The 23,537-nt window shown below is 37.5% G+C and overlaps 1 protein-coding gene across 1 annotated transcript in view; it reads left to right on the forward strand.

Annotated features, from left to right (window-relative positions):
• UNC13C (unc-13 homolog C) overlaps positions 1-23,537 on the forward strand; it is a 591,853-nt gene that overhangs the window by 474,330 nt on the left and 93,986 nt on the right. Inside the window, exons 21-23 of the mRNA XM_029237965.1 lie at positions 10,190-10,316; positions 19,332-19,428; positions 20,080-20,223. Of these exons, the coding sequence (XP_029093798.1) occupies positions 10,190-10,316; positions 19,332-19,428; positions 20,080-20,223 (368 nt within the window). The remainder of the gene's footprint in view (positions 1-10,189; positions 10,317-19,331; positions 19,429-20,079; positions 20,224-23,537) is intronic.

Genomic DNA, 23,537 nt, shown 5'->3' on the forward strand with positions numbered 1-23,537 from the left:
CACTGTGGTCTGAGAAGATACTTGATACCATTTCAATTTTCTTAAATTTACCAAGGCTTGATTTGTGACCCAAGATATGATCTGTCCAGGAGAGTGTTCCATGAGCACTTAAGCCCAAGATATGATCTGTCCAGGAGAGTGTTCCATGAGCACTTGAGAAGTAAGTGTGTTTTGTTGTTTTTTTTGTTTTTTGTTTTGGTTTTGTTTTTTTGGGCTACATTGGGTCTTCATTGCTGCCTGTAGGCTTTCTCTTATTGCAGCTACTGGGGGCTACTCTTCATTGCGATGCACAGGCTTCTTACTGTGGTGCCTTCTCTTATTGCAGAGCACGGACTTCAGGCATGCAGGCTTTAGTAGTTGTGGCCCATGGGCTCAGTGGTTGTGGCATGCTGGCTCTAGAGTGCAGGCTCAGTAGTTGTGGTGCACAGGTTTAGCTGCTCTACGGCATGTGGGATCTTCCTGGACCGGGGCTCGCACCCGGGTCCCCTGCATTGGCAGGCGGATTCTTAACCACTTCGCCACCAGGGAAGCCCGTATTCTGTTGTTTTTGGATGGAATGTCCTATAAATATCAATTAAGTCCATCTTGTTTAATGTATCATTTAACGCTTGTGTTTCCTTATTTATTTTCATTTTGCATGATCTGTCCATTGGTGAAAGTGGGGTGTTAAAGTCCCCTACTATGATTGTGTTACTGTCAATTTCCCCTTTTATGGCTGTTAGAATTTGCCTTATGTATTGAGGTGCTCCTATGTTAGGTGCATAGATATTTACAATTGTTATATCTTCTTCTTGGATTGATCCCTTGATCATTATGTAGTGTCCTTCTTTGTCTCTTGTAATAGTCTTTATTTTAAGGTCTATTTTGTCTGATATGAGAATTGCTACTCCAGCTTTCTTTTGATTTCCATTTGCATGGAATATCTTTTTCCACCCCCTCACTTTCATTCTGTATGTGTCTCTAGGTCTGAAGTGTGTGTCTTTAGACTGGATATATATATGGGTCTTGTTTTTGTATCCATTCAGCAAGTCTATGTCTTTGGGTTTTAGCATTTAATCCATTTACATGTAAGGTAATTATCAATATGTATGTTCCTATTTCCATTTCCTTAATTGTTTTAGGTTTGTTATTGTAGGTCATTTCCTTCTCTTGTATTTCCTGCCTAGAGAAGTTTCTTTAGCTTTGTTGTAAAGCTGGTTTGGTGGTGCTGAATTGTCTTAGCTTTTGCATGTCTGTAAAGGTTTTAATTTCTCCTTCGAATCTGAATGAGATCCTTGCTGGGTAGAGCAATCTTGGTTGTAGGTTTCCCTTTCATCACTTTAAGTATGTCCTGCCACTCCCTTCTGGCTTGCAGAGTTTCTGCTGAAAGGTCAGCTGTTAACCTTATGGAGATTCCCTTGTATGTTGTTTGTTGTTTTTCCCTTGCTGCTTTTAACATTTTTTCTTTCTACATAATTTTTGATAGTTTGTTTAATATGTATCTTGGTGTGTTTCTCCTTGCATTTATCCTGTATGGGACTCTCTGCACTTCCTCGACTTGATTGACTATTTCCTTTCCCATATTAGGGAAGTTTTCAACTATAATCTCTTCAAATATTTTCTCAGTCCCTTTCTTTATCTCTTCTTCCTCTGGGACCCCTATAATTCTGATGTTCCTGCGTTTAACGTTGTCCCAGAAGTCTCTAAGACTGTCCTCAATTCTTATCATTCTTTTTTCTTTATTCTGCTGTGCAGTAGTTATTTCCTCTATTCTGTCTTTCAGGTCAGTTATCTGCTCTTCTGCCTGTTGTTATGCTAATGATTCCTTCTAGAGAATTTTTCGTTTCATTTATTGTGTTGTTTATCTTTTTTTGTTTGCTCTTTAGTTCTCCTAGGTCCTTGTTAAACGTTTCTTGAATTTCCTCCATTCTATTTCCAAGATTTGGATCATGTTTACTGTCATTATTCTGAATTCTTTTTCAGGTAGACTGCCTGTTTCCTCTTCATTTGTTAGGTCTGGTGAGTTTTTATCTTGCTCCTTCATCTGCTGTGTGTTTCTCTGTCTTCTCATTTTGCTTAACTTACTGTGTTTGGGGTCTCCTTTTCACAGGCTGCAGGTTCATAGTTCCCGTTCTTCTTGGTGTCTGCCCCCAGTGCCTAAGCTTGTTTCAGTGGGTTGTGTAAGCTTCCTGATGGAGAGGACTGGTGCCTGTGTTCTGGTGAATGAAGCTGGATCTTGTCTTTCTGGTGGGCAGGTCTGTGCCCGGTGGTGTGTCTTGGGGTGTCTGTGGACTTATTATGATTTTAGGCAGCCTCTCTGCTAGTGGGTGGGGTTGTGTTCGTGTCTTTTTAGTTTTTCGGCATGGTGGACACCACTGTAGCCTGCTGGTTGTTAAGTGGAGGTGGGTCTTAGCTTCGAGATGGAGATCTCTGGGAGAGCTTTCACCATTTGATATTACATGGAGCCAGGATGTCTCTAGTGGACCAATGTCTTGAACTTGCTTCTTCCACCTCAGAGGCACGTGTCCTGACACCCACCCTGAGCACCAAGACCTTGTCAGCCACTCAGCTCAGATGAAAAGGGAGAAAAAAAGAAATAAAAAAATAAAATAAAATAAATTTATTAAAATAAAAAATAATTATTAAAAAGTAATGAAAAACAAAAAAAAGGAAGAAAGACAGAAGAGAGCAACCAAACTGAAAAACAAATCCACCAATGATAACAAGTGCTAAAAACTATACTAAAAAAAAAAAAACCTGACAGAAGCCTAAGCCAAATGGTAAAAGCAGAGCTATACAGACAAAATCACACAAAGAAGCATACACATACACAGTCACAAAGAGAAAAAGAAAAAAAAAAAAAAAATATATATATACATATATATATATATATATATCGTTGCTTCCAAAGTCCACCACCTCAATTTTGGGATTATTCGTTGTGTGTTCAGGTATTCCAAGATGCAGGGTGTATCAGGTTGATTTTGGAGATTTAATCCACTGCGCCTGAGGCTGCTGGGAGAAATTTCCCTTTCTCTTCTTTGTGCGCACTCTTCCTGGGGTTCTGCTTTGGATTTGGCCCCGCCTCTGTGTGTAGGTTGCCTGAGGGCGTCTGTACTTTGCTCAGACAGGACGGGGTTAAAGGAGCAGCTGATTAGGGGTCACTGGCTTGCTCAGGCCGGTGACAGGGTGGGGGGCGGGGAGAGGTATGGAATGCGGAGAGAGACTGCCGTGGCAGAGGCTGGCGTGAAGTTGCAACAGCCTGAGGCATGCTGTCTCTTCCCCGCCCCCCCACCCGGGGAAGTTGTCCTTGGATCACGGGACCCTGGCAGTGGCAGGCTGCACAGGCTCCTGGGAGGGGAGGTGTGAAGAGTGACCTGTCCTTGCACACAGGCTTCTTGGTGGCTGCAGCAGCAGCATTAGCATCTCGTGTCCGTCTTTGGGGTCTGTGCTGATAGCCGCCGCTCACACCTGTCTCTGGAGCTCGTTTACGTGGTGCTCTGAATCCTCTCTCCTCATGCACCCTGAAACAATGGCCTCTTGCCTCTTAGGCAGGTCCACACTTTTTCCCGGACTCCCTCCCGGCTAGCTGTGGTGCACTAGCCCCTTCAGGCTGTGTTCAAGCAGCCAACCCCAGTGCTCTCCTTGGGGCCTGACCTCCAAAGAAGCCTGAGCCTCAGCTCCCAGCCCCCACCTGCCCCGGCGGGTGAGTAGAGAAGCCTCTCGGGCTGCTGAGTGCTGGTCAGCACCGATCCCCTGTGCGGGAATCTCTCCGCTTTGCTCTCTGCACCCCTGTGGCTTTACTCTCCTCCATGGCTATGAAGCTTCCCCACCACCACCCACGTCTCCGCCTGTGAAGGGGCTTCTTAGTATGTGGAAACCTTTCCTCCTTCACGGCTCCCTCCCAGAGATGCAGGTCCCTTCCCTATTCTTTTGTCTCTGTTTTTTCTTTTTTCTTTTGCCCTACCCAGGTATGTGGGGAGTTTCTTGACTTTTAGGAGGTCTGAGGTCTTCTGCCAGCGTTCAGTAGGTGTTCTGTAGGAGTTGTTCCACATGTAGATGTATTTCTGATGTATTCGTCAGGCGGAAGGTGATCTCCACGTCTTACTCTTCCGCCATCTTGAAGGCCTTCCCCTCGAAAGCAATTCTTTAAGGAGAAAACTATTAGTAATTCTTATAAGGTTTGTTTTTTAGCAGAGGGGGGTACTAAAACCCTGAGAATTTGAGTTATCATATCACATACATTCTTAGGAACTAGAAAAGATGGTCTCCAGACTAGACCAAAACAAGATTTCATCTTTTTAAAAGATAATCGGTCTCCTTCTTTTCTCCTTTCGTGTGTTTGTTCTCAGTAGAAGGGACGTGGTAGGTGGGGAAGAAGAGTTGGGGGGCCTACCTACAGTGTGGCTACAGAATATTAGACAAATAGAAGTGTTCCTTTCCTGGAAATGTGGGGACATCAGGAATGAGGGGAATGTAGGAGGGCAGAGATCTTGCAGAGTCCAGGAGAGTGGGTTTGGGGAGGGCTGTAAGCTCTGAGCAGAGTGCCCAAATAGGGAAGAAGGTAAGACTGCTGCATTTATGGAGAAGTGAAGTGTAAATGGTTAAGCAAATAAACTGCAGGTCTTGTCTAGAAATCTGACTTGGGACCGCCCACAGCTGGCTTTTACCTACTCTCCAAAGTACAGAGGCGACTTTGTTGTAAGGGGCAGAGATTGGCAAACGTTTTCCTTTTATGACACAACATAGGGTTCACCCAAACTTGCTACCAGAACATGAATAGAAAGAGTAAAAATCCCAAAGCCTTAATTGGAACCATAGTTATAAAATTTTGCAAAGGAGACACACATATATTAAATAGCATTTCTTATATGAAGCTTTTTTTTATAAAATACGTATCGTCTGGCTCAAATTCCTCTTTGTGCCCTGAACCACTAACAGCAAATAATTTCTGTATTTAATTGTTCACCTAAACCGTAAAATTGGGCTAAAGTCATCTCCTCCAAGAGACCACATCCTCCTGTACATATCAAATCACGGCACTTGCCATGCTATATTAAATTCCCTGTTACATGTCACCCTTCTTCCCTAAGCTCTGTGCATATGTGTCCTTCATCTTTATCTCTCTAGTGCCTCCCATGTGACCTGGCACAAGCTACACACTCAGTAAACATTTTTGTTATTAGATGGAACTGGGTTACCCTTCCCTTCAGGATTCTGATAATGTGCAAAAACTCTTAGAAGAGGTAATACATTTCCAGGCTCTCACCTCTAACACTTGCAAAGACAAGAGCATAAATGGAGGTCCACATAGCATAGACCTAAATATTTATCATTTCTAAATCAAGCTAATATACTTTTAAATGAAATGTGTTCTATCGTCTTACCTCAAAAAGTCAACTTACTTTTGAGCTTCCCTGGTGGTGCAGTGGTTAAGAATCCGCCTGCCAATGCAGGGGACACGGGTTCGAGCCCTGGTCTGGGAAGATCCCACATGCCGCGGAGCAGCTAAACCTGTGCACCACAACTACTGAGCCTCCACTCTAGAACCCACGAGCCACAACTACTGAGCCCGCACGCCTAGAGCCCGTGTTCTGCAACAAGAGAAGCCACTACAATGAGAAGCCCACACACAGCAATGAAGAGTAGCCCCCACTAGCCACAACTAGAGAAAGCCCATACGCAGCAATGAAGACCCTATGCAGCCAAATATAAATTTTTTTTAAAAAAGAAAAAAAATAAACTTACCTTCATATTGATACAGTAAAAAAATTTGGACCAGTTATTTTTTAATATGCTGAAAGTTGGCAAAATATCAAAGATAACAATTGAATTATCAATATGCATATTTTGGTGTCCTAAGAGGCAATGTTTGTGTTTTCCAGTGAAGATACAAATAAGTCATAAATTATATTTTTCTTTCAGAAATGTATATTTTCACCTTTATTTCAGCAAAATGATTAATTATGCCATTATAATAAAATATTTCAAATATTTTGTGTTCTATTCACAGTGGCACCAAATAATACATTTCCCAAGTCACATGATGTCTGTTGTCTTTAATTTTTTCCTGTTTTAAAATATTTAAGCATATCTTTGAACTTTTAAAAATTTATTTTCAGCCTTTTTTTCTTCTCTGAGGTTACATGTTTTCTATCCAATCTCAGTTTACATGCACTCTTTTTTTAAAATTGAGATATAGTTGATTTACAGTATTATATTAGTCTCAGGTGTACAACATAGTGATTCAAAACTTTTACAGATTATATTCCATTTATATTTTTTATAAAATATTGGCTATATTCCCTGTGCTATGTAATACATTCTGTGGCTTATTAATTTTATATATAGTAGTTTGTACTTCTTAATCCCCTACCCCTATCTTGCCCCTCCACCTTCCATCTTCCCACTGGTAACCACTAGTTTGCTCTTCCTATGAGTCTGTTGCTTCTTTGTTGTATTCATTCATTTGTTTTATGTTTTAGATTTCACCTATAGGTGATAACATATGGTACTTATCTTTCTCCTTCAGACTTATTTCCCTAAGCGTAATATGTTCCAGGTCCACGTTCTTGCAGATGGCAAGATTTCATTCTTTTTTATGGCTGAGTAATATTCCATTGTGTGTGTGTGTGTGTGTGTGTGTGTGTGTGTGTGTGTGTGTATACACATCTTCGTTATCCATTCATCTGTTGATGAGCACTTAGGTTGTTGGCATATCTTGACAATTGTAAATAATGCTGTTGTGAACACTGGTCTGCATGTATCTTTTCAAATTACTGTTTTCATTTTCTTTGAATATATACCCAGGAGTGGAATTGCTGGATCATATGGTAGTTCGATTTGTAGCTTTTTGAGGAAACTCCATTCTGTTTCCACAGTAGCTGCACCAATTTACATTACCACAAACAATGTACTAGGGTTCCCTTTACTCCACATCCTTGACAACATTTGTAATTTATAACCTTTTTGAACATAGACATTTTGACAGGTGTGAGGTGATACATCATCGTGGTTTTGATTTTCATTTATCTTATGATTAGTGATGTTGAGCATCTTTTCCTGTGCCTGTTGCCATCTCTGTCTTCTTTGGAAAATTGTCTATTCATGTCTTCTGCCCAGTTTTTTTAATTAATTTGTTTGGGGGTTTTTTGATGTTGAGTTGTATGAATTGTTTATATATTTTGGATATTAACCCCTTATCAGTCATACCATTTGCAAATATTTTCTCCCATTCAGTAGGTTTTAGCATTTTTGTTGATGGTTTCCTTTGCTGTGCAAAAGCTTTTAAGTTTAATCAGGTCTCATTTTTAAAGTTTTGCTTTTGTTTCCTTTGGCTGTGAGACAGATCCAAAAAAATTATTAGTATGATTTATGTCATAGAATGTTCTACCTATGTTTTCTTCTAGTTTTATGCTTTCCAGTCTTACATTTAGGTCTTTAATCCATTTTGAGTTTATTTTTATATATAGTGTGAGAAAATGTTCTAATTTCATTCTTTTACATGTAGCTCTCTAGTTTTCCCTTTACTGATCATTGTGGATATAGATGATTTTACTACTTTTGGTTTTTAACCTTCCTACTAGGTTTGTACATGGTTGATTTACCACCTTTACTGGATACTTGCCTTTACCAAGGAGATTTTTCTTTCTGTAATTTTCATGTTTTTTGTTGTGGCCTTTTCTTTTTCACTTATAGAAGGCCCTTTAACATTTCTTGTACAGCTGGTTCGGTGGTGCTGAACTCTTTTACCTTTTGCTTGCCTCTTAAACTTTTGACTTCTCCATCGAATCTAAATGAAAGCCTTGCCTGATAGAGTATCTTTGGTTGTAGGTTTTTCTCTTTCATCACTTTAGTTTCTACTTAAAAGTCAGCTGATAGCCTTATGGGAGTTCCCTGGTTTCTTTTCCCTTACTGCTTTTAATATTCTCTCTTACATTAAATTTTTGCCATTTTAATTACAGTGTGTCTTGGGGTGGTCCTCTTTGGGTAGATCCTGTTTGGGACTCTCTGTGTTTCCTGCACTTTGAGGTCTGCTTCCTTTTCTAGGTTAGGGAAGTTTTCAGCTATTTTATCTTCACATATGTTCTCTGCCCCTTTCTCTCTCTTCTCCTTCTGGGACCTCTGTAATGTGAGTGTTAGAATATTTGATGTTATTCCAGAGATTTATTAAACTTTCCTCATTTCTTTTTATTCTTTTTTTCTTTTTTCTGTTCAGCTTTGGTGATTTCCACTGCTCTGTCTTCCAACTCACTGATCCGTTCCTCTGTATCATTTAACCTACTGTCGAGTCCTAGCAGTGTATTTTTCATTTAGTTATTGTATTCTTCATCTCTGTTAAACAATTTTAACTTCTGGATTAAAGACCTGAATGTAAGACTGGAAAGCATAAAACTAGAAGAAAACATAGGTAGAACATTCTATGACATAAGTCATAGTAATAATGATAACATTTATGTACTAATAACTCTGTTCTTCCATTCTTCTCCTGAGTTCTTTGATCATCTTTACAATCATTACCTTGAACTCTTTCTCAGATAGACTGCCTATCTCCATTTCACTTAATTCTTTTTCTGGGGTTTTATCTTGTTCCTTTGTTTGGACCATGTTTCTCTGTCACCTCATTTTGTCTAATTTGCTGTTTTTATTTCTATGTATCTGGTAGGTTGATTATGTTTCCTGACCTTGGAGAAGTGGCCTTTTGTAGGAGATGTCCTATGTGTCTCAGCAGCCCACTCCTCACTGGTCACCAGAGCTGTATGCTCTAGGGGTGCCCCTATGTGTGTGGATCCTTCTGTTGTGGAGGGTAGACTACTGGGGGCAGTCTGGTAGGCATGGCTGGCTCCCAGTCTGGTTGGTTGCCAGGCCCATCCTTGCACAGTGGCTGCCAGTCACCTAGTTCATAATTTTGTCTGGGAGTTTGGTCTATAGGTACTAGTATATTACTCTTGTTTCTGTGTATAGATGTATGTTTTTTCTGTGTCTCTGCCTCTTTCTTGGTTCTACAAATTGTCTTGAATTAATCATTGCTTAGATAATTTGAAAATGTTCGATTTGGGGTTGTGTTACCTCTTGTGTTTATTAGTGGGATTTAAGTCCCTTTATAGTCAGGTTTGGAAAAGCAAGGATAACCTCAATTACCTTATAACAATCTAATTGCTTCAGTTAGTGTTTTCAGCCTGGAATATTAACTAAAGGGCGTTCCTATTATAAATTAAAGCCCTTAGCTTGAAGGAGATTCACAGACCTCAACCAGAACTTCTCAGAGGACATTTTCAACCTACATATAGTTAGGGATATTTGGGGTTTGGTTGTGCCTATACTTAGAACCAGAATTGGCCAACATATTAATATTGAGCAGAGATAAATGTGTTCAGTAACATTATTTTTGTCTCTTTTCCCCAGTACTATGTTACTATATGTTCAGATCAAAGTAACAGTGTTAAGCTATACTTTTTGAGCAAGAGAGAGGAAAAAAGTCGCATATTAGAAAATCCTGCTTCATGGGAAAAGAATCTAAAAGTGGAGATATATATATATGATTCATTTTGCTGTACACCTGAAGCTAACACAACCTTGTAAATCAACTATACTCCAATAAAAATTTTAAAAAAAGAAAATCCTGCTAAATAAATGTCAAAAAAAGGTCACAGCGTACAAAATAATTTTTGCTGAACTTAAAAGGTAAAGAAGAAATCAGCTGGCTTAGAAGTTAAATATAGTTCTTCTCCTTAATTCTCTAAGTATTAAATATCCAGGCCAAAAATGTGATCTACTCATTCCCATTTCCAGTATTAATCAGGGATTATGCCTCCTAGTTTGATTCATGTTTTATTCATGCTTACAAGTTTTCATTCTTTCTGGCACTTTGCATCATGCTAAAAGTAGTCAAAATGTGAAAGCTTGCAGATAAATAGAAAAATGCTGATACATTATCACTCTTTAACTCACCAGAATTCTCACCTTTTTCAGGAAGGCACATTAGACCATTCAAGTCATTTCTCATTACTGCCTGAGCTATTCTACATAGGACCTAACGGATGATTTTTTCATTTTGTAAACTTTCAGGTCTGTCTTTAGCAATTCAATTTGCTTTAACCTCAGATATGTTATTTTCTTCCTTTTTGAAATACGAATAATAAAAGTAGATTGGAACACAGCATTGTTGGCAAACCAAACTTTATTAAATATTTGATTTTATCTGTTACAGAACATGAAAAGCAGCGGTTATGCAAGAGTACCGATTATATGAATTTGCATTTCAAAGTGAAATGGTTTTATATTGAATATGTGCGAGAACTTCCTGCCTTCAAGGATGCCATTCCTGAATATTCCTTGTAAGTAGTGATTTTCACCCCCCAAGTTTATTCTCAATTCATAGTCCTATAAAACTAAACCTGAATTATGCAGCCCTAAAATCTCTTCACATAATCTTCATTTGAATGCTGACATTTCTGTCATAAAATTAACATTAAATAATTTGCATACCTTTGGGAACCATATTTAATTGAATTGTGTTGCATTTTTCAAGTATGACTTACTTGGATATTCAACTCAAAGAGAAAGAAATACGTAATACATAATACACAATGGCTCACATGATGAAATTATTTCTTGTAAAAGTGCTTGAACTCAAATTTTGTTGGGAAAATGAGGGGTGCTTGTGTATTGATGTATATAATCCAAATTACTCTTTATTTCAAACCTAAAAATATTTTAGATATTTATATTTCTAAAATACAAGTCATTATTAAACAGGTAACATTTTCAGAAACATGAATCTATCAGATACAATTGTAATCACAGATTTATAATACTCTGCATTTTATATTTGTCAGAATTCTGTTTTATTCTGTTGAGGGAGGGCTTCCAAATTCTAGGCACTGTGCCAAGTGTTGTGGGACAACAGTGAATAAAATAAAGGCCTCACCTTGAAAGGAGCTTATACTCAAGGATTGATAGTGTAAGAACAAAAATCCTGCTAAAGCAAGGCAAATTGAAATAATTACTAATTCAAGTAATATGAGCAAAGTGCAATGGGGTCTCACAGAAGAGAGATATTACCCCATTTCAATGACTCTACACAGTATTTATGGATGGGATAGCGTTTGATACAGACTTTGAAATGTTTGGGCTATGGCAAGAAAATGAAAGGAAAGTTATGAGCATAATTATGGAGGAAGGAATACATGGGCTATGGTCCATGGGAAGTAGTTTCATTTCAGTGGAGTACAGGGTATCTTTACAAAATTAGTAGAAAGTAATGTAGGAAACGTGGTTTTGAACTAGATTATATAAATACTGTGAAGCTTTTACCACTTTCATTAGGCATTGTGGGGTTGGAAAAGGTAGAGAATGGAGGGGGGTAGGGAAGGGTATATATACATAATAGAGTGATTGTAGTAAAAATGTAAAGGATGAAGATGTATGGGAGAGAAATTTCAAAGATAGAATTTGCAGAATTTGTCTACTAAAGACGCATGAGGGTAAAAGAAAGAAGGAAGAGTTAAACATGCAGTACATGTGCCTAAGCGTTGGTAGTATCATTGACTGGGAATAGGGAAATGAAAAAGGGAGCTATTTGCCAAGAGAATTCTGCTTCTGGCTCTGTGTAGACTAACTAAACTACACTAACTTAAATCAGACTAACATGCTCACTGAAGACCAACTATAAAAGCAAAATAAAATTAAACAGTATCAGAGAGCAATTGAGGCAACCAGGGATTGAGAAGCTAAGGTCCCTGAGAAAAGAAATGCATTGAGGTGAGCCCTGTATTTGCTGCAGTTTCTCTCCAGTCCTCTCCATCTACACGCATTTACCAATTTGCCATATAAGTCATGGTGGTCAAATAGAGAACAGTAACCCAGAGTTTATAGTGATCTCCCTGGGCTAGAGAAACAAACATTGGTGTTCAAGGCTCTGAAGGCTGCTTTGTCTTGTGGGACCAACATCCTAGAATAACGGGAACTACAGAGAAGTAAGTATAGCATGCTGCATGCAGTTTCTTCTTGAGGTATTCTCTGATTCTTAATCTGCCCGTGTGTGGAGGGTGAGGCAGAAATAAACAAGTAGAAAGCAGGCACTAAGAGATTAAAAACCAAGCAGAGACTTCAGTAGTCTCACAATGCTGGGGAGATAAAAATTAGAAAGCAAGGCTTCCTAAGAAAGAAGAAGCATTATAAACATCCCAGGTTTTCAGGTGAGATCCCTGAAGGACTCTGTCCTAAAAATAAGGGCAAACTGGAAATAGCCCAGTCTAAAACCCAGTCTTTTCTAGATTGTGGTGATCTCCCTACATTCTGTCTACAAGACGAAATTCAGATCCACTTTGGAGGAAATGATCACCCAAAGGTTCCACAATTTTTCATAGACAATGCACAATATTTAACAAAAGATTAAAGACTGCCAGGCAACAGGACCAAATGACTAGAATCCAAGAGAAAAAGAGAAATTAGTCTTATCAGACATAGAGTTTGATGTGTACTTCAAGTTATGGGAGAATTTCAACAGAAAAATGGAACCTATAGGAAGAATAAAATGGACATTGTAGAACTGAAATAGGATGAAATTAGGAATGTGATAGATGGACCTAATGGCAGAATATACATAGCAGAAGAGGGCTTAAAATAACTGGAACATATTTTTGAAGAACATATTCATATAAAAACATAGAAAAAAGTACAAAATGTAGAAAAAATAGAACAGGGATATATGGGACAAATTATAAAAAGGTCTAATGTACAAAGACCTGAGTTCCAGAAAAGGAGAAGAGAGAAACAGTACTAGAGCAGTGTGTGAAGAGTTACTAGATGTGGATTTTGCAAAACTGATGAAAAACATGAAGCCACATTCAAGAATTTCTGTAAATCCTAAGAAGGGTAAATGCAAGGAAAACTACCTGTAGGTACATCATAGAAAACTGCTTAAAATCAAAAAGAAGAAGAAATCTTTAAATGTACTGGGTCAAGAAAGGGAAGACACTTTACCTTCAAAAGGGCTGCAATAAAACAGTTGGCTGATTATTCAGTAGAAGTTACTGAAACCTGAATACAATGCAATGATATCTTTTAAGTGCTGAAAGAAAACAACTATTTAGAATGCTACAAGTGTCAAACGTAGCCTTCAAAAATAAAGGAAAATAAAAACATTTATATAACTGAGAAGTTGACAGAACTTATTTCCAGCAGACTCTCACCAAAAATATACTCTAAGCCTTCAGACAAGGAAAATGACTCAAGATTAAAATACAGTAATATAGTAAAGAATTACAATCATTAAAGAAGGTGAACAAATGTGTACATTTAAAACACATTAAAAACATAAAAATTAAAAAATAAATAAACACATTAACTATATAAAATTTTAAAAATCTGTAGAATAAAATATACATAGGATTAGGACTACCCTGGTGATGCAGTGGTTAAGAATCCACCTGCCAATACAGGCGACACAGGTTCAATCCCTGGTCTAGGAAGATCCTATATGCTGTGGAGCAACTAAGCCTGTGTGCCACAACTACTGAGCCTGTGCTCTAGAGCCCATGAGCCACTACTGAAGCCCGTGCGCCTAGAGCCTGTGCTCTGCAACAAGAGAAGCCACCGCAATGAGAAGCCCATGCACCAGAATGAAGAGTGGCCCCCACTCACCACCACTAGAGAAAGCCCGTGCACAGCAATGAAGACCCAATGCGGCCAAAAATAAATAATAAATAAACAAATAAATTTAAAATAGAAGACAGCAATAGCATGAAAAGGTAGAAGAGTGATACACTGAGTAAATAGAAGATCCTTGACTTGTTTGAAAAGTGTAAAATACTCATTTTAAAAAGCTTTGAATATATCGTGGATGAGTATTATAATTTATAGTGTAACCCCTTAAGGTATAATATAATACTATGCATCAATAAGATAATGGGGAAGGGGAGGAGGATAAAACAACATTACATAAAAGTCAAGAAACGAGAATGAAAAGAAGGAAGAGCAAGTAGGAAACTGAGGGTGAGGGAAGCAAGATGATAGATTTAAAATTTAATGTATCAGAAAATTAAGTGTAATCATTAAATGCAAATAGATTAATACTCTAGCCAACAAGTATTGTCCTACTAGATAAAATAGCAAAACCCAAAATATCTTGCTTACAATTTATTCACCTAAAACATGAGTCTAGAAATGTTAAGTGAAAGGATGAAAAAATAATTGAAAGGAAAATTACACAGCTATCCTGATATTAGACAAAGTAGATTTTAAGATAAGAAATACTTTGAGAGAGAGAAAATTTTCATGATGATTAAAGGAGCAGTTCAACAAAAAGATGGGAAAGATATCTAATGGAAAGATATCCCATGCTCTTGGATTGGAAGAATTAATATTGTTAAATGGCCATACTACCCAAAGCAACCTACAGATTTAATTTGATCTCTATCAAATTACCCATGACATTTTTCACAAAACTAATGATTACCCTAAAATTTACATGGAACCATGAAGGACCCGCGAATTGCCAAAGCAATCCTGAGGAAAAAGAACAAAGCTGGAGGCATAACCCTCCTAGACTTCGGACAATACTACAAAGCTGCAGCAATCAAAACATCGTGGTATTGGCACAAAAACAGACATATGGATCAATGGAACAGAATAGAGAGCCCAGAAATAAACCCACACATCTACGCTCAATTAATCTTTGACAAAGGAGGCAAGAATATACAATGGAGAAAAGACAGTCTCTTCAGGAAGTGATGTTGGGAAAGCTGGACAGCTACATGTAAATCAATGAAGTTAGAACACTCCCTCACACCATACAAAAAAAAAACTCAAAATGGCTTAAAGACTTAAACATAAAACATGACACCATAAAACTCCTAGAGGAGAACATAGGCAGAACATTCTCTGACATAAATCATAGCAACATTTTCTTAGGTCAGTCTCCCAAGGCGATAGAAATAAAAGCAATAATAAACAAATGGGACCTACTCAAACTTATAAGCTTTTGCACAGCAAATGAAGCCATCAACAAAATTTAAAGACAGCCTATGGGATGGAAGAAAATATTTGCAAATGATGTGACCAACAAGGGATTAAATTCCAAAATATAAAAACAGTTCATACAACTCAATAAAAAAAACCAAACCACCTAATCAAAAAATGGTCATAACAAATAAATAAATATCATTTTTCTTTTTGTTCAAACTTTAAAAATAAATAGGCAGAAGACCTAAATAGACAATTCCCCAAAGAAGACATACAGATGGCCAACAGGCACATGAAAAGATGCTCATCATCGCTAATTATTAGAGAAATGCAAACCAAAATGACAAAGAGGTACCACCTCACACTGGTCAGAATGGCCACCATCAAAAAGTCTACAAATAACAAATGCTGGAGAGGGTGTGGAGAAAAGGCAACCCTCCTTCACTGTTGATGGTAATGTAAATTGGTGCAGCCACTATGGAAAACAATATGGGGATTCCTTAAAAAACTAAAAATAGAGTTGCCATATGATCCAGCAATCCCACTCCTGGGCATATATCTGGAGAAAACTGTAACTTGAAAAGATACATGCACCCCAAAGTTCATAGCAACACTATTTACAATAGACAAGTCATAGAAGCAGTCTAAATGTCCATTGATAGATGAATGGATAAAGAAAATGTGGTACATATATACAGTGGAATACTACTCAGCCATAAAAAGAATGAAATATTGCCATTTGCAGCAACATGGATGGACCTAGAGGTTATCATACTAAGTGAAGTAAATCAGACAGAGAAAGAAAAATATCATATGATGTCACTTATATGTAGACTCTAAAATATGATACAAATGAACTTATTTACAAAACAAACACTCATAGACACAAAGCAAGCTTATGGTTACCAAAGGGGAAGGGGGAGGGAGGGATAAATTAGGAGTCTGGGATTAGTAGATACAAACTACTATGTATAAAATAGATAAACAACAAGGTCCTACTGTGTAGCACAGGGAACTATATTCAATACCCTGTAACAAACCATAATGGAAAAGAATATGAAATAGAATATATATATATATATATATATATATATATACACGAAACCATAACATACATAGCTGACTCACTTTGCTATACACTAGGAACTAACACAGCATTGTAGATCAACTATACTTCAATTAAAATATTTCAAAAATAAAATTTAAAAAGATATTTCATTTCTAAATTTGTATGTATCAAATGACATGTCAGCAAAATATATAAATATATAAACTCGTCAGAAGTAAAATGAAAAATCAAATCTACAATTTGGAGATTATACATCTTTCAGAAACTGATTGAAGAATCAGACAAAAAATGTCATTAAGAAAAAAGACATTTCAACAACATGATATCTGTCCATCTAACTCTGGTCACCCAGAGTTTCCACAAATTTTCATAGATATTGTTTACACACATACACACACACACACACACACACACACACTATCTACAGTTATAACCAGCAATGAAAAAATACACATTGTTATCAGATGTACATGGTGCATTTACCAAAATAGACTATCTGATAGACCAAAAAGCAAGTATAATGAATTTTAAGAGATTGAAGCATATACTGTATGTTCTTGGACCACTGTGGAATTAAGCGAAAAATCAGCTCCAAGAAGATAACTAGAAAGTCACCAGATAGGGAAATTAAGCAGATACTCTAGATGATTCATAAGTCAAAAAACAAATCACAGTGTAGATTACACGATATTTTTAACTAAGTGATAAAATATGGCATGTCAAGACTTGCGGATTACAGCTAAAACAGTAAACAGAGGAAGATTTATAGCTCTACTTCTATAAAGAGAAAGGAAAAAAGGCTATAAAATCAGTAATATAAGTTATCAGAAGAAACGTTTAAACGCCAGTCAAGTCAAGAGAAAGTAGAAAAAGAAAATAAACAACATGACCTGGAATAAAAATAAAGTAGAAAATTTAAGGAGAAATTAAAAAGCCAAGTGTGTTTTTGAGAAGACTATAAAAATCAAAAAAACCTTAGTAAGGCCAGTGAAAAAAGATATGTCACAAATTACCATCTTCAGGAAAAGATGTCACTAAAGATGCTATAAAAATAAAAATTTATTAAGAGTATTTATGGTAGCACATTTAAAAGTTAGACAAAAGGTACAAATTCCTTTAAAAAGAAAACTTATCAAGCTAGCATAGGAAAAAAGATTAAATCTGAGCGGGCCTATAACTATTTTAAAATTTGAATCCTTAAATAAAAATCATGTCACAATTAAAACTCCAGGCCCAGATGGCTCCAAATGGAATTCTTCCAACTGTTTAAGAAAGAATATCAGCAATGTTACACAAACTGTTCCAGAGAAGGCAGGAATACTTCTCAAATCCTTTTTGAGGTCAGCATATCCTCAGTACTAAAACCTATTGAGAACATGACAAGTAAGAATATTTACAGGCCAATTTGTCTCTGACCATAGTTTAAAAAAATAAATGAAATATTAGCCAATAGAATTCAGTGGTCTATGAAAACAGTAATAGAACATGACCATGGGGAATTTATTCCTGGAATATGAGATTAGTTAAACATTTTAAAAGCAATGAATGTAAATCACCACATTTAAATTATGAAGGAGAAAATCGCTACAATCATTACACTAAATATATAACAATAATTAGATAAAATAGAACATTAATTTATTATAAAAATCTTTTATCAAGTGAGGAATAGAAGGGAACTCTCTTAATCTAATAAAAGACCCACCCTTCAAAAAAAAAAACTGTACAAACATTCTCATGGATCAAATTTTGAAAACTTCCCCGGGATCAAGAATGACTGATTGTATATGTGTATAACTGAATTACTTTGCTGTACAGTAGAAATTAACACAACATTGTAAATCAACTATACTTCAGTGAAATAAATTTTTTAAAAAAGAACGAGACCAATAGCTGATAACATCACTTTTATTTAACATTGTGCTAGAAGTCCCAGGCAGTACAACAAGACAAGAAAGAGAAAAGTATAATGGTTGTAAAAGCATATAATGATGCTATCCATATGTGTATATGACATATTTATACACCTAGAGAATTCAAAAGAAAGTATAGGAAAACTAATAGAATCTAAAAAGTGATTGTAGTAAGTTCATTGAATTTCTATGTGACAGCCACAGTTAGAAAATTACATATAAACAATACCGTTTGAATGGCATTAAAACCGTGATAAACACATGTGATGAAAGGTGTGCGTGCCCTCTACTGAGGCAACTATAAAATATTACTGAGAGGATTACTTAAGATGAACTAAATAAAAATATACAATATTCCTAAAAAGATGCATTATTGTAAAGGAGGTAGTTCTCCCCACATTGACATACAGATTCAAAGCAATCCCATAAGGAGTCCCGCAGCTATTTTTGTGTAGATTGACAAGTTCATTCAAAAATATGTAATACATAGAAATGCAAAGGGCTAAGACTAGCCATAGCAACCTTGAAGAGGAGGTAAAAAAGTTGGAGAACTGCACTCAGTCATCAAGACTTATTCAAAAGTTAATTATTAATTGTATGGTGTGGTGCATGACAAATAGACCAATGAAACAAAATAGTCCAGAAACAAATCCACACATTGCTGTTACCTGATTTGCATCAAAGATGCCAACTCAAAGGAGTGGGGGAAAGGATGACCTTCTAAATAAATGGTGCTAGACAACTGTATATCCATACGGAATAAAGAACTTTGAAACTTAGACCATTCAAAAAACCCACCTACTGGTGGATTGCAGATCACTAAAAGTTAAAGGCGAGCACCCAGAATCAGTTACAGGAGATAAGTCCATGTAGATGAAAGCCAGATGGTAAAGCCCTAAGAAATGAGAGAATGGCACACTGGGGGACATAGCACACAAGATCTACATTTTACAGGCTTTTGAATTGTAAAGGGAATTGTAGAGTGGGAATTGGGAACTAAGCATATTTGAGGCAGCATCGGAAGGGCCAAGAGAAAGGTAGAGATTGAAGGTAAAAGAGAAGGGGATATATATATATATATATATATATACACACATACATGTATATGGTACACTGCACAGCATGCAGGACCTTAGTTCCCCGATCAGGGATTTAGAAACCTGTACCCCATGTAGTGGAAGCTTACTTGGACTCCTAACCGCTGGAGTGCCAAGGAATTTTGAGAAGGGGATATGTTTGAGAAGTGAAACTAAAGGTCTTCAAGGTAGCAGAACTAGAAAAAGAGAATGAAAAGAGATTTTGGGTCCTGAATTACTCTCCGATAAGAAAAGAGCAATATTCACTGTTAATCATGTGCAAATGACATCTTTTATAGCATGCAGTACTATCGATTTTTTTTTCAGGTGGTTTGAACCTTTTGTCATGCAGTGGCTAGATGAAAATGAAGACGTGTCAATGGAGTTCCTTAATGGAGCCCTGGGAAGAGACAAAAAAGATGGAGTGAGTTTAAATGACTTTCAGATTGCTTATTGTCAAGATTCATTTACACTGCTCACTTTTAAGCTAATGGGAATCTTTAGGCTTATTGCTATTAATTAAGTTTAATTTTAATCCTCTCATTACCAAAATATAATTAAAACACAATTTTAAATGCTGATAAGAACCCTAGGGAATTGCTTTTAAAAAAAATCGATCACCCTTTTGCCCCAAGATTCTTTACTCCTTGAATTGGTCTGAATCTACAAGTTCAGTGGGCTTATACAAAGCTCCCCTGTTGTTCTGGAACCCTTCCAGGATTCCAAGATTAGGAACAGACACCCTCCCAATCCCTCTGGAGCAAATCAAATGTCTTGAGCCACAATCGGCTTGCTAAACCATCCTAATGCCTGTGGGGAATAAGAAATTGAAAGAACCAGTCCCTCAATTCAGTAATGGAGAAACCAATTAATAGCAACCTGCCCCATGATATTAGTTTTACTACACTTTCCAGAAAAGGAGATGGATGATTTTAAAATGAGCAAGCATTTTATTACTGGGAAATGAAAGTACATGATATAGGAGATTGAGCTGTTTTTGTGAAATAATGAAGATTCCTTCCACAGTCCCTCTAAAGTACGCTTATGAGGATGGTTTCACCTTCTCTCCCCTCAGTTCCAGCAGACATCTGATCACGCACTGTTTTCTTCCTCTGTGGTTGATGTCTTTGCTCAGCTTAATCAGAGCTTTGAGATTATTAAGAAACTGGAATGCCCCAATCCTGAAGCATTATCTCACTTAATGAGAAGATTTGCAAAGGTAGGTTAAATGGAATGAATCCTTTCTTCGCTGGGACTATGGCATGTTGTTATTTTCCTGCACAGAATTTGAAAAATGCTGTTGTTTTGTAACATTAGTCTTGTCTGACTACTACCCCAATTTAATTTTCTAATTCCAGTAAAAATAGGCTGTTTCAGGTTTGTCATCTAACTCTCTTTTTACCCTTCCTGTTTCCTAAGTATGGATTTATCATCTTAAAAAATCTATTATTCACATGAATGACTCAGTCATTTGTAATTGATGAGACTACCATAGGTGGCCAAATTAATTTCTATTTCAGCTTTGTAGCTGAAAATAAATCTTGGAATTTCATATTCAAACCGCAGGTATTTTTTTTAATCAGTAGTACGATAAAAAGTATTTGAACTTGGAGTAATGAAAACTGAGTTCTAACTTCAAATCAGCCAATAACTGTAGTGTGAGTCTGAGCAGTTCCCTTGATTTTTTTTTTTAACATCTTTATTGGAGTATAATTGCTTTACAATGGTGTGTTAGTTTCTGCTGTATAACAAAGTGAATTAGCTATACGCATACATATATCCCCATATCCTCTCCCTCTTACGTCTCCCTCCCACCCTCCCTATCCCACCCCTCTAGGTGGTCACAAGCAAGGTCGCAAAGTCCCTTGATTTTTATGAGTTTAATTTGCTTAGTTGGCAAATTGATTTTGAGCAACCAGATTCCTCTGAAGACCTCTTCCTCCTCTTACTGTCTAAGAAGGCTTGCAGAGTACTTACTATTTTGCAGAAGTTTCTGGGGAAGTATAAGAAATAAAAAATGCTGTCTCTGGCCCTTCAAATCTTTATATATATATATATATATATATATATATATATATATATATATAAAATAATCAAGACCACATGACATGAACTAACTGGGAGATGGCATGAAGGGGGCCACAATTCAATCTCAAGCACAGTAGAGTGCACAGTAAGTTGAGCGGAAGGAAAACTAATGAGAGCTGAAATACAGTTTCCCTGGGAAAACAGGGCTCATTCAGCCTAAAAAGGTGAAGTTAGAAAAGTATTGTAAGCCACGGGAATAGCAGGAACAAAGGGAAAGGAAAAGCTGAGCGTGACGTGAAGAGCAGGGAGAAACAATCCTCTGGCAAAAAAGCAAAAAAAAAAGGAAAAGAAAAGGAAAAAAAAAAAAATCTGTTCTGGGAGAAGTAGTGGGGAATGTTAGGAGAGTGAGGATGGGTCCAGATCTTGAAGAGCTCTGCTTCCCAGGCTGAGAAGTTTATACTTAATCTTCTGAACAGTTTAAGAAACAGTGAATATTTGGAGATTTTGAATCACAGTAGTGATATGACAAATGTAGGGATGTAGGGCAATGACCTACACACCCCTGTGCCTGACGGCCCTAAGGATAAGCCTGGCTTCATGGGTTGGATGATGGCAGAGGTTTCAGCTGGCTGTTTATTTGACAAGGGCTTACTCTTTTCCTCACTTGCACAATTTACTAGCCACTTTAAGAGATGTAGTCATGAATAAGCACAGTCTGACCTCAAAAAACCTATAATGAGATGGCCAAACCTATAAACAACTATGAAAAAGTCAAATGCTATAATCAGGGTATCTCAGGGGTTGAAAAAGGCCTAGTGTATATCTATATCTCTCTATCTTCTATATAGATATATAGAGAGAGAGATAGGTAGAGAGATATATATATATAGATCATGTTAAAAAATAGAGACATGCCAAAACTCAGTGAAATTGTATAATATTTAGGACGTATTAATTTGCTAGGGCTGCCATAAATAAAATACCACAGAATGGTGGCCTAAACAGTAAAAATTAATTTTCTCACAGTTCTGGAAACTATAAATCCAAGATCAAGGTGTCAGCAGGTTTGTTGTCTTCTGAGGGCTCTCAGGGCTTCTTGCAGATGACTGTCTTCTTACTGTGTCCTCACACAGTCTTTCCTCTGTGTACCTGCAACCCTGGTGTTTCTACGTGTGTCTAAATTTTCTCTTCTTATAAAGACACCAGTCATATTGGATTAGGGCTCACACTAATGGCCTTGTTTTAACTAACTCACTTTTTGAAAGGCCCTGTCTCCAAATACAGTCATATTCTGAGATATTAGGAGTTAGAGTTTCAACATATAAATTTTGAGGGACAAAATTCAGCCCCTGAAGGATGTATACATTTAACGTTCCACTGCTTTCAACCACAGACACCAACACAAGAGTAGATTACTTCATTTGCGTTATCACAAAAAGCCTAAATTTGAGACCCTTTATGAATGGGAGGCTTGAGCCTGACCCTGTCATTGGCTCTGGCTCTTAGAAAGCTTTAAGCCTGGTACACTGACAGGTGGATTAGGAAAGGGCTTCTTGTAGGAGGCAGCATCTTTATTAACTGTAGTTGGATAGTTTTGCTGAGGTAACAAGGAAACCAAGAAACTGTATGATTTAACACAACAAAGATTTACTTCCTGCTCACCCAACATCAGATACTGGTTGGACAACCCTATGGGGGAGCCTTTGTCAAAAATGAACAAAGCCAGGGCTTCCCTGGTGGCGCAGTGGTTGAGAGTGCGCCTGCCGATGCAGGGGACACGGGTTCGTGCCCCGGTCCGGGAAGATCCCACATGCCGCGGAGCAGCTGGGCCCGTGAGCCATGGCCGCTGAGCCTGCGCATCCGGGGCCTGTGCTCCGCGGCGGGAGAGGACACAGCAGTGAGAGGCCCGCGTACCGCAAAAAAAATAAAAATAGAAATAAAAATAAAATAAACAAAGCCAGATACTAATTAAAGTTGTAAGGACAGATTTTAATTAGCAGTAAATGAGTGCAATGGGGAAGAGTCCAGACTGAACGAGAGTCAATTTTGATTTGTACAGACGTCACTGGCTGTTTTAGAGGCAGAGTGTAGGAACAGAGAAGACACAAGCAGGGGCTCTCTCTGTCTTTCTCTCTATACTGTCCCCACTGCTGAAGCCCAACAGTCCACCAAAAAGAAAATCATGACCTAAGTTCACACACTCAGAAATCCTACCTTCCAGGCCTTCCTAGTACCCCTTCCATCAACTGGTTCTCTCTGAAGAGTCATCTCCACCCTGCTGTGCATTAGGTAGGACAATGGTTCTCAGACTTCAGCTTGCACCACTACCACCTGGAGGCTTGTTAAAACATAAATTGCTGGGACTCAACCCCAGAATTGCTGCCTCAGTAGACCTGGGACTGGATCAGGGAATTTAGATTTCCGACAAGTTCCCGGGTGATGGTTATTATACTCTTGGAGACATGCCTGAAGTAGACATGTCTTAACTAACTACAGATGACCCTT

This window comes from Monodon monoceros, unplaced genomic scaffold (assembly GCF_005190385.1).
Source record: "Monodon monoceros isolate NGI ecotype Baffin Bay Population unplaced genomic scaffold, NGI_Narwhal_1 Super_Scaffold_21, whole genome shotgun sequence".
In the NCBI taxonomy this organism is placed as follows: domain Eukaryota; kingdom Metazoa; phylum Chordata; class Mammalia; order Artiodactyla; family Monodontidae; genus Monodon; species Monodon monoceros.